This window comes from Carettochelys insculpta, chromosome 25, assembly GCF_033958435.1.
Source record: "Carettochelys insculpta isolate YL-2023 chromosome 25, ASM3395843v1, whole genome shotgun sequence".
Taxonomy (NCBI): Eukaryota; Metazoa; Chordata; order Testudines; family Carettochelyidae; genus Carettochelys; species Carettochelys insculpta.
The window spans coordinates 8,328,306-8,340,727 of NC_134161.1; the positions used below are offsets into that span (position 1 = coordinate 8,328,306).

Consider the following 12,422-nt stretch of genomic DNA (forward strand, 5'->3'; position numbering starts at 1 on the left):
TGCCATTTAAAATGAGAATAGATGGTATATTCTCACAGTAGGGAGGGAGCAGTCCTGTGCTGGCAAAGCTGAAGGAAACCATCTGCTGGGTATTTTTCATTCTTGTATTTCTGTAATTCCTAAATTTAACTCTGGGTTTAATTGTTTGCCAGCATTGAAACAGAGTCAGGAACCTTTCGTGAAGTACACAGAGTTAAGCTCCTCTACCGTGAGCTTTAACTCTCTAATGTGAGATAGCATCGAGCAATAAAGGGAGATGTAATTGAGAGATGGATGACACCGTCCTGGGTGGAAGTTACAATCCGGACAAATCCACTTTCCGCAAGATTCCAGCATCAGCTTCAGAAAACCTTTTTTGAAACTACTTCAATTCCTTACCTTGGGAAATGATTTGATCCAGTTCCCATGTATATGGTGAGGAAAAATTGACCTCTACTTTTGACCTTAGTTCACATGAGTTAGCACTAGCCACTGGAAACCTTTAACCCACATTTTTTTTTAATTTATTTGCTTGTTTGAACCTCCATGTGGAAAGTAGATTTATTCCAAACAAGATTGATTGTTGTTTGAGTAGTCATAATGTGCTCAGCATTGAACAATGAATAACAAAATTGTAGTCCCTTACCCCAAAAGAGACAAAAAATCTAGAAGATAGTAAGTTCACTCCAAATTGTCAGGCAAGCGGCAAAATCAAAGCAAATTGTAGTTATTATAGAACTTTCGGAGTCGGACAGAAGCTGAATTTTAAACAAAACGATCAGAGGGAAAAAAGGATATGTTGATTTTTTTTTTTTTTTTTTTTTTTTTGAGTATGTCATAAAGTAGCACACAGGACTACAAGCCCAGTTTATTTTCCCTTTGCAGGTAATCTGTGAAGAGCTGTCTGAAGAGAGAGGCTTTTTTGTTTTGTTTTTGTCTTTGGAATGAATCCAAATGCACTGAATAGAAGGTAGTATTAGAAGAATCTAGTCCTAGATTCCCCCTTGAGGGCTTTCGTCCCTCCAATAGACCGGGAATCAGGTTCACAAGCAGGGGGTTTGTCTCAGTAACATGCTATAAGGTCCAGATTCTGCAAACGTTTCTTCTCTTGTTTAGCTTTATGCACCAGTAGCCCCACTAAATTCAGTGGGCTATGCACATGTGTGAAATTAAGCATGTGGGGAATTATTTGTGGAAGTGAAACCTACGTTTTCCTTTAAAAAAGCAATCTACCTTTAGTGCTCCTACTCAGCCAGCTTGTTTGATTTATTGGCCTTATCGTGCACTACACTAACAAATATGCAATTTATTTTTGCGGGTGGGAGGTGGGATGTTTACCAATATTCATTCCTATTGATTTCAACTGGGGCAAGGATCAGGGCCTTTGATTATATGCAGTTTAGGCCAAAGGCCTTCACTTAGGATGTATATAGTGCACTTTGCACCATGAGATGCTGAAATATTTGGCTTCTTTAAGCCACTGCAATATAAATTGACCAATTTTTACCCAAATCTGTTGATTTTTTTCCAAAACTGGACAATCCCACTCCCTCTTAGGTTGGTAGATCAGCAGCAGAAAAGAAATCCCTCCAAAAAGGTTTGGAAATAACTTGTTTTCTTTCATTTTTATTTTCTTCTCTGCCAGAGCTGAACTAAGTTGATTTATGAAAACTCAGATGAGACTTTGATAGAAAATTAACTTAGTTGAAATTACAAGGGCTTTGACTTTTAGTGTTGTAATCCCTTGGCTGTCTAATGCTAATTCTGTAACACTATATAGAAGCTTCCCGCACCACCACTTACACAAAGGAGGAAGGGGCTTGTTTCTTTTGTGGGTTGGTTTTTTTTTTCCCTCTTCAGTGAAAAGTGATTCTGATCAGAACAGCCACAAATCCAGCTCTAAGTCACTGACATTTCTATCTAACACTACCTTAACGGTTAGAGTTTTTTCTGCCAGAAAGAAATTTCTCCAGTTTTACAGGCCAAAATATCTACTGTAGGTTAATTTGCCAGTAATTAACAGAAGAAAAAGCTCAACGCTATAGTGTCCCTGAAACAGAAAAAACTGAATTTTCAGTTGAAAGAGCAAAAGGGATTGAGACGTTTCAGACATCAGCATTAAATGGCAAAAGAGCATTGAAATGTATTCTTCATTGACATAAGTTTTCCCCCTGGTTTATCAAGATTCAATATAAAATTTTGGACTTAATTTCTTCCCTTCTCTTCAAAACAGGTTGGTATGTTTTTATATTTTATAAAATGTTTTAATGGAATATATTAAATGAATCATTGTTTCCTTTATTTTTTGTCTTGGTTCTCCAGAGGTACATCTTACAGGTTTTAATGTGGTGGATCTATATTCTCTGCTAGTCACTGTGTCTCCCCTCAGGTAATGAATCCACAGTGACTTTGATTTAAGCTCTATATAAAATCCTATCAAGATCCTTGCTGCTTTCTAAAGTAAGGAATAGAGCCGAACCTTTTTATAGTTAAATTAATTTTTCTCACCCCAGGACAACTTAGCTGTAAGCAAGATTATTTTTTCAATCTAGTTGCAGTTGACACTTTGAGAAACATTGAAGAAGTTTGGAACTGTCATTCAACTTGATTATATGCAGTGTTTCACAACTGCAAACATTGTCATTGGATTCACATATAAGCAATATGCAGAAACAGAATATTGTGTCCAGATATATATCTACATTACATGCTACATTTAGAAAAAAATATAACTATATATGTCCTCCATTATATAAATAGATCTTATAAGTATTATAAAAAGATGTAATGTTGATACTGTTGGAGTACAGGCATCGATGTAATGTAATGCATGAATAGATATATATTTAATATCAGATATAGAAGGCGAACTACATTTCTATATAACTAGATGTCTGTATAATTTATACTTGAATCTGATCATATATATTTAGTACACTCACAGCGTGTGTATTGTATATACACTTATTGCTTTATGTGGCGTATAAAAAACCTTTTCCTCTGTTTAATAAATAGAAATGACAAAGTAATGAAACCAAAACAGCTACTTTAGTCATATCTTCTATTTGATAAATAATGCAAAATAAATATCACACATAAGAGAAATTAAGATGTGACACACAAATGCTCCTTCATTTCCCTGTTCTGTATTCAGTTGATTTCTTATAGCAAGGAAGTTGTCAAGCTGTGTAAATGTTTGTGCTTCGTTCACACCTGTCAAAAATGTTAAGATATTGTTCTATTACCACCCAGTACAAAGGATTAGCTAAACCAACATTTTAAGTCTTCCAACTCTATAAACACACAACAGTTTATAATTCACTCTCATTTTCTTATAATGAAAAACTATTCATTGTAAAGCCAGCAGTTATATCCTCACATGAAGCAGATCAGCAAAGAATAGTGTTTAATTAACAGGGGGCTTGAATATGCACTTGGAGATGAGTGCTATTTATTAAGTCCAACATACTGCTTCACTTCTGAAATCATGTTGTACATTTAACCTGAGACTTCCTGTAGGGCAGGTTGGTTGTTTTATTCTCCGTGATTTCATTACACCACCTAAACAGCTTATGAATTTTGGTCCAGTTCATGGGTAAGGACTTAAATTCCTGATTTCTGTGTCTTTGGAGCAATCACACAATTGCAAGAGACTTTTAGACATTAGTCTGAGATTTGTTTAGCAGATATCATTTGGGATTGATGATTAGTTGCTCTTTTTTTCCCTCCCTTTTAGGATGAATTATCCGTCACTCATTAGAACCTGGGTGGCCTTTGTATTCATGATTGTACGGCAGCAAGGTTAGTATTTCTGACTTTTGGTCCTCAGATACTGATACTCTACACGTACAATAGGAAAGCGCTTGCCTCAGAAATTTGCTACATGCAAACTTCATGTTCATAGAAAGCCTGGAAAAATTCTACACAGCCACTTGTCTAAGAGCAAGGACAATAGGTGCATTTATTTTAAATTCATAATACCAAAGAGCAAATAAGCAGATTTTTGTGCCTTGCCTGGTAAATATACATGACAGTTTTTCAGCATTGACATTTATTCACAGTGAGGACAAATCCTCAGCTCATAAATTGTTGTAGTTCCACTGAAATCAGTGGAGCTGGGGCAATTTACATTTTGCCCACGCTGTTTCAAATGTGAAGTAAAAATAGCCAACAGACTAAAGAGTCTCTTTACATTTCTGAGCTCTTCATGCACAATTCAAGAGCTTGGGATGATACCAAAGTTGTCACAAAAGCCGGACTTGAAAACTTCTCCAGAGTTTGGATAGGTCACTTGCCAGGCAAACTTAAGTAGAATGAAAGTCAGGCGGGTAGAAGGGATCTGCAGAGATGTAAAGCTACCATACAATTGTGTTAATTTACATTTGTTTGAGCTTTATTTGGGGAGACATCCCTATTCCAAATCTGAGGTGTGTCTTGCTTGATATTCCATGGTGATTTATAGCGTCCGGAGGAGACACTTATCAAGATCATTCACTCTGCAAAAGTTTGATCCATGTTTTCTTTTGTGGTTTTGTAAAAGACATAGGAAAATCTCTAGAAGATTTCTTGTTGCTTTCTTTTTTATAAAATTAAACTTGGTTTCAAGAGGGTCAAGGACAGTGGAATGGGGCCAGCTGTGGGTAGGTGGTTTCTGGGAGGGGGTTGTGTTTTTGTTTTGGTAATTCTCAACATGCTCCCATTACAGGACTAGTTTAATTTCTTTGGGGGAGATATCCTGGTATTGTGGTTCTGGTTTAGGTCAACATAGTATGAGATCATGGTACAGCATGCCTCCTGTTTTGCTTGTGTGGCTACCAGCAAATAACTTAACCACTCTGCTTCAATTTCCCAATTTGTAAAATGAAGATGATAATCTGCCTGCATGTTAGGGCATTAACGCCAGATTCCTTTGCTGGCCCAGCCTGTTGGTATATTTGGATCACAGTATCTGTACATGCAGAGTTTGACTCCAATGCTAGTGCTTAAAAAGCGATTGCTTAAAAGGTTATGCTGACCATCACGCTTTAAAAAAAAAACAATAATTTATAGCTGTGACCTCAGATATAATAGCCTGCTGGGTACATCAGAGCTGTGAAATGACTTATTTTACTCCCTGGCAATTTGATATTTGTGATTGCCCTTACAAAATATGTATATAAATGTAGTCATGCCTTCCTGACTGTCACACACCATTCAAAATTCTCTCCAGTGTGGAAATTAATACAGAGAGAGAGGGTTGGAAAGACTTTTTAAAAAGCCTGTTTTTGACTTTCAGATCAGGTCATTTTCTTTTTATCGAGAAAGCTGTATTAGTTAGAACCTTCATAAAAAGATCTGGCTTCCCACCGTCCCTGTTACAAGCCAGGTTCTTGCGAAGGGACTTTAAATGTTACAAAAGAGCAGCTTGTACTTGCATGGAATAGAAAGAAAACTCATTCTGTCGTCCAAACCCCAGCTCAGAGCAATCGCCCATCAGCTAGCAGCCTCTGAAATTGCAAGTTAAGACCTAGAAAATAAAAGAATGTCCTGAATCAACTTAAACAGAGATGGATTTGTTTTAAGGCTACCTCCTCAGGTCAGCATTTGATTGAATATAATGAGGATGGTGCATTTCTTCTCCATTTAAGGAGAAGTGCATTCCCTCTGTGGTAGACGACAGGTCTAAAAAAATGGATTATATTATACCAGATGTTTGCAAGTGGCACAGTATTGGCTACATAGCTGCTTTTTTAGAGACATTGTCCTCTATTGTGTGCCTAGCAATTAGAACTGGTGTGAAATGGAGTTCTGTTCCCTGTGGAACAACTCACTGCATATGCTTAGTTTTTATCAAAATTTTCAGTGGCAAATTTCATCTTTTTGACAAAAATTGTTGACTAGTAAACTGTTTTTTCCACATTCTCTGTCAAAATATACAGGGGAAACACAGACACTGTCTGTGACATCTTCCGTTTAGTGGAAGACTCCAGTTGCAACTGGAAATTTTTGATATACTGTCTGAGCAGTAGCAGCTTAGACTTCCTCTGTTGAACAAGGCCAGGCTTATGCCTTCACAAGCCAGGCATTCACCTGCCACCCAGGGGGAAGTGACATCAGATTCTTTTCACCCCCATTCTAGACTCTTGCCTAGTGCTGGGGTATGTTATTAACCAGCTGCTGTTCTCTCCTCCAGAAGTGGTGACATTTCATTAGTGGATGAAGCACAAATAACTATGCTGTCCTTTTCCAGCTCAGTCCATGGAGATTCTGTATCCCTTCTGGCAGAATGATACTAAAACCCCCAAAGTGGACGATGGAAGCTCCTCGGAGGTTAAGCTCTCCATCCCGTTCGTCTTCTTTGGAGTCCCATACAGGAGCATTTACGTAAGTGGAGGAGCAGCTCCACAGTAGACACTGCTCTTTTTTTAACTCATTTCCTCCTTGTTAGCAGCTGCATTTGGAGCACGCTCTCCCAGTGTTCGGGACATGGGAGATTTATTGATACCTACCTGACAAGTTCTTAGATTTCATGAACTGATAGGTTTTATGATTAAAAAAGTCAAAGGTGTATTTAATGGGCTAATGTTCACAGGGAAGGACTTTCAAAGGCAATAAATTATCTTTGCAGATGATTAAATGCCAAAGCAAAGGCCTTGATGCCATGAGCGTTATTCTAGTGGCATGACAAGAAACAAGAACGTACAGAGAGGCAGGGGAAAAAAGGATTCCTTCCGCCGTGTGGTGGGTGCCGGAGAGAATTCTGGGCTGCTGCCGCCATTTTCCATGAGCACCACATGAAGCCTGGCATGGGAAATGATCATGCCAGGCTAAGAAAGGGTTAACCTCTCTGCTCCAAAAGAGTGTTACAGATGGGACTGAGTCAGCACAATTTGATCCTGGGATTTTTCCCTTCAGGCACTAGGCCAAGCCCAGCTTTGTCGTGCGTGTTGGACCAAACCTGTCTGGCCCAACAGTGGGATTTGAACGTAGGACCTTGGTGCACCCTCCATTCAAAGACCTGTGCTCTCCCAGGCTATGTCTATGCAGTACAGCGATTTCGAAATAGCAGCAATTATTTCAAAATAACTTTGGCAGCATCTACATGATGCAACCACTATTTGGAAATAATTTCAGTTTATTTGGAATTTCAGTTTATTTTGAATTTGGTAAGCCTTATTGTACAAGGAATAGCACCCATTCTGAAATAGCTATTTTAGAATAAGGGTTGTATAGACGCAGAATAGGAGCTATTTCGAAATAAGCTATTCCAGGGTAGTTTATTCTGGAATAATTCTGCTGTGTAGACACGGTATTTTGGATTACCGCCTCTGGAAGCTAATCCCTGGGGCTCTAATCCAAAATAGGCTCTATTGTGTGTAGATACACTATTTCAGATTAAGTTTTGCTTCCCTGTAGTGTAGATGAATTATTCTGGAATAGTGTATTTTGGACTAATAACTCTGGAATAAATTATTCCAGAATCACTTTGCTGTGTAGACGTACCCCCAGTTTCAGTTCTATGTGCACAGACAGAGATTAGGCATGTGCACAGAAGCATCAGTTCCTGGGCACTCGGAATGGGAATCTCTGTTTTTCATTCCAAGTGGCCTTTGCCTATTCTTGCTTGTGGTAGAAACAGTTGATGCCATTGTCTGGGACCAGCATGTGAGACACCAGTGTCCCTGGATCTATCCAGTTGGACTGAGGGCAGCGTTGCTGGCCTGGCACCGCTGTGTCAACAGGACAGATAAGGAGGTCCTTGGAACTATTTGGTTTGACAAGTCCAGTCCCGGGGTCTCTGCAGAACTTCTTGCTCAAGATTTGATTAACCTGAATGCACCCAGCCAGTGGGGCTTACAGCCTCGCCAGGCCCTGGGGCAAGGTCTAAGGGCAGGCTCCTTGCCCCCAGGGTTGGGGGTGCCCCAGGCAGAAGGGGAAGGGCTGAGGCTAGCCTTCCCCAGGCAACCCTCTGTGCTGCCTGGAGTGGGTTGCACATGGCCCTGGCAGTGACTTAAAGGGCCTGAGACTCTAGCTGCTTCTGCTACAATTTTGAATTGCCGGGCCCTGAGACACCTGCTCCCATTTCTCCCTCCTCCCCCTCAGCAAGTCTGCACCCAGCAACTTGGTTCCTATTACGAGAGGCACAAAATCTCCCTAGTAAACAATTCTTCATGGGTTTGGATACATAGAGGCTCGTCTCAGAGAGCTGTTGCAACCGAGCGACCTTCATAGTTTGATCCATGTGGGGTTGTTCCTAATCTCTCTCTTCCTAGCTCCAGCTGTAGGTCTTTTAGTGCAGGCCTAGCTTGTGAGAGCAATGAGAAACCTAGACGGATAGGCCTATTTACATTACCTAATTGCACAAACTAGACTGCACCAGAAATGCCACCAGCAGAGGTATAATTTTAAGACGACAGTTCACCCTTTGCAGTCATGGCTTTGGTTTGCTTAAATCAAACCATTCTCCTCTTTTTCTAGGTCAACAACAATGGCGTGATTTCTTTCAACGTGCTGGTCAGCCAGTTCACCCCAGAGCCTTTCCCCCTTGCAGATGGCCGGGCTTTTATTGCTCCATTTTGGGCAGATGTCCACAATGGAATCCGAGGGGAAATCTACTATAAGGAGAGCACGGATCCCGCCCTGCTGAAGAAAGTCTCCAAAGACATCAGGAAGTACTTCAGAAACCTGCCCTCTTTCTCAGCCATCTGGCTCTTCATGGTCACCTGGGAAGAGGTCACCTTCTATGGAGGCAGCAGCACGACCCCTGTAAGAGCAGACGTTTCAATCTCTTTGCTTGTGTGATGATGTTAGAAAGATGGTGGTTTCTGTAGCAGGAATGGTAAAGGCCAGGTCTATGGCACAAACTCGTGCGTAGTGATGTCGGTCAGGAGTTTGAATGGGTGTGACAGAGATGTGCTGTCAGAAACCCTTAGCAGAGGTACAGTTATACTCATGTTTACCAGTATGGCTTCTTCCACTTGGCAGAATAGTTTTACTGTACGGATATTACAACAGCAAGGTGTTTTCTGTTCATACTAGGCACGCTACACTGCAGTAATATACAGGAATTCCTACACTGGTAATGCACTCCTGTTGCAGATATGACCTAAGTGAAAAGGCAGACAAAGAAGTAGGACTTGGGAGACCCCAATTCAGTTCCCAGATATACAACTGACTTCCTCTTTGACCTTGGGCAAATCACTTGATCTCTCTGATACTCGGGACCCTCTTTTAAAAATAGAATAATAATGCTTCCCTTCTCCGAGCGTTTGTCTGTCTTGTCTAGTTATGTTGTGAACTTGTCGAAGGAAAGATTAATTATCTCTTACCATGTGTTGTAACGCAGCTTATTTAGTGAGGCCCCACTCTCATTTGAGGAGTTTATTCATATTATACTAATAGCAAACTCTTATTGCACAATGATTAGATATGAAAGTGGAGGCCGTTTTCTTATCCATGCCTGGTTGTGCGGCCTTTATCAAGTCCCTTCAGCTTCTCTGCACCTCAGTTCCCCAATCTGTAAAATGGAGATCACGTATCTCTGCTTCTCAAGCGGCTTCAGAGATTGGATTCTGCACAGTTTATTAAAGGGGCCACATATTTATTAACTGAACACTCTTTCAGTTTCTCTTTAAAAAGGAACAGGATAAATTTGTTCCCTTTTGAGGTGTGAAACTCTGAGGTTGCAACGCTCTAATACTCTGTCCTTTATTTTTTTTCCCCCAAAATATGATTATTTTTTTGTACTACGTATTTGAAAACTGCATTGGAATTATTGGCTGTCACTTTACTTGGTAAGTGGTTTCCTGAGCTTGTTTGCGGGCTATGGAGCTCTGTAGGGAAGACTGTGATCAGAGTCAGTCAACAGACAGACAACTTGGAGCAAGATAGGAGGAATTGTGGTTCTCTGTATTGATGGAGCAGCCTGCTTTGCCTCTTGCTGTTGTTGAGTGTTAGGATTCTGGAGTCCAAGGAATAAAATAGTACTGTGCTGCAACCTTCCTGACACAGCATGTATGTTTTTTATCTCTTTGTGTGTGCCATGGAGGGCAAGATGTGTACTATGCACAGAGCCACCTCCCCACAGCTGGCCTGGCACAAACAACGACCCTGCAAATCATCTTGAATGCGAGTGTGCGTGCATCTGACAAACCTACAGATGTTTTTTGTTTCAGTAGTGTCTAGGAGCCCCATGCTGCCAAGCGTGGTGTGGACATTTTGTATAGGTCCTGCCCCCAAAGAATTTACAGCTTTATATCCTGATTCTGAGATGTGGTCCGTGTGGATAGACCCCCTTTGACTTCAGTGGGCCACTGAGTGGGAAGAGAAGTCTGTGTGCATGGAGAGCATTGCAGAATCGGGATATAAGGTTGTTAATTTTTTGAGGTAAGGGCTGTCTTTTTCACTCAATGGCTTTACAGCACCTAGCGCTGTGGATAGTCAAAGGCAAATTAAAGATGAAATGCCACTGGAGGTGAAAGGAACAAATGGCTTGTGGGAACAGGAAGGATGGGGAACTGTAGCTTTTCATTCTTATATGTTTTTTCTCCCACTCACTGCTCCAGGGTCTGTTTTACCTTTTCCCTCACCTAGATTTCATCATCTCTCTCTCTCCGACTCGCTGCTCCTCCCTCACCCACATCTGCTCTGAGTTAAATGCAAACCCAATAATTTTTCACCTTGACTCAAATATCCAAGACCACATGGACTTCAAAATTATGCAAAGCAAGTTCTTTTCTCGCTATGTGAAGCTGCTTCTAAAGAAAACTCTGATGTCCAGGGAGCCACAATAAATTAATCTTTGGCTGAGATAAATCCAGTCTCTTAAAAACTTGCCACTGGGAACAAAAAAAGGTCATTCGTGCTCCCAAAACATCCCCAAACTCAGTCGAAAACTTTGTGTTTTTACTATGGAGTTAGTTCTATGCTATGTTATTCTGAGCAGGCAGTCAGGATGTTTCAAGAATAAAAGACAAACAGTTGCTTTGAAATCCCAAACAGACATAGGAAATCAAAAAAACTGTTGATGGCATTATCACAATGAAGATCAGTGCAGTAAAAGATTTATCCTAATTGGTCCTGAGCCCTGCCAGTGATTTGGCTGGATTAGCTGCTCTGTCATGCCCTAAACAGAAAAGAGTCTGATCTCTTAAGAAGTCAGCTATGACAAAGAGCCCTGTTGCTTTCCATTTGTTAGGGCTGTTTGAAATTTAATGCATTTTTGCAATCTCGTTGGCACACAGTTTCAAAGTATTTTGATGCAGGAGCGGTGCTGAAATCCCTGTATTGCTGGATAAATTGCACTCAATGCCATCTATTTTGGTATAGAGTAGCCTTCCCATACGATGTCAGAAAATACTTTTGATTGACATGTAAAATAGAATATGCAACTTTTGAAGGATGCAATTCACCTCGGTGCTAAAAATCTGCTCACAATTTCTTTGAAGCCTGATTTGTAGAGTGACTCAGTAAAATGGCATCAGGGGTTAGAGACAGGCCAAAATTTTCAGCTGAAATCTTTTTCGGCCAAAAATGCGGCTTTGGACACACTGAAATGCTTTGTGAATTGATGTTGATTTTGCTGACTTGTAGGGGTCAACGCCTGTCTCCCCATCACACCCTCCGGAAATAAATTGTTCCCTTTTAACATTTTCTAAATGAAACCTTTTGATTTTTTTTCATTTCGGTTTCAAATGATGCTTTGTTTAGAAATCTCATTCCATTTTGTTAAAAAAAATTAAGTTAAAAATATTGCAGTCAAAACATTTTGTTTCCTTTCAATGGGATGCTTTGTTTGAGCCCAAAAGCTATTATTTCCATTTTTAGTTCATTTTGAAAAATCGTGATTTCAGGTTGAACTGAAGTTTAAAAAAAACAAAGTGAGTGTGTGGACAGGGGGATTTTTCAGAAATCCCAGTGAACCGAAAAATGAATTTTTCATGGAGCTTTAGCTGCAATTCTGTGGCTATTGGGATTCTGGATCTAATATGCTCAGCTGATGTTTCTCCTGCCGGTTTGGTATGCAGTCTCACCTAGGATTCTGAAATTGAAACAGGGATCTTCTGTCTTGGCACATCATTTTCAATTGTTTTGCTGGCCATGCTGGGCCTTCTGTGACACCTGTGCAGCCTCATCTTCAGTGGGTTTGCACAGATTTCACTGACTGAAACTTAGTTTGATTATTTTGGTGATAGCATGGCAGAGCCTGGAGGCCATAACCAAGGTCGGGGCCCCGTGTGCTATCTGCTGTATACAATAAGAACCTGTCTCTGCGTCAGAATTTATAATCTATATAGACAGGACAGATGAGGGGAAGGAGGAAGGAAGGATTGTTGTTCTCCCCTTGGCAGAAGTGGGAAGTTCTGCAGTGATTTCCTCAAGATCACACAGGGAGTCAGCAGTACAAGTGGGAGTTGGTTTCTAGATCTTTTGAGTCACTGGCCAGTGCCTTTTCCCCAGGACCA

The 12,422-nt window shown here is 40.5% G+C and overlaps 1 protein-coding gene across 1 annotated transcript in view; it reads left to right on the top strand.

The window, feature by feature from the left end:
- Positions 1-3,716: 3,716 nt before the first annotated feature.
- Positions 3,717-12,422, top strand: part of TECTA (tectorin alpha) — a 60,294-nt gene continuing 51,588 nt past the window's right edge. Inside the window, exons 1-3 of the mRNA XM_074976841.1 lie at positions 3,717-3,780; positions 6,209-6,342; positions 8,437-8,724. Coding sequence (XP_074832942.1) covers positions 3,717-3,780; positions 6,209-6,342; positions 8,437-8,724 — 486 coding nt within the window. The remainder of the gene's footprint in view (positions 3,781-6,208; positions 6,343-8,436; positions 8,725-12,422) is intronic.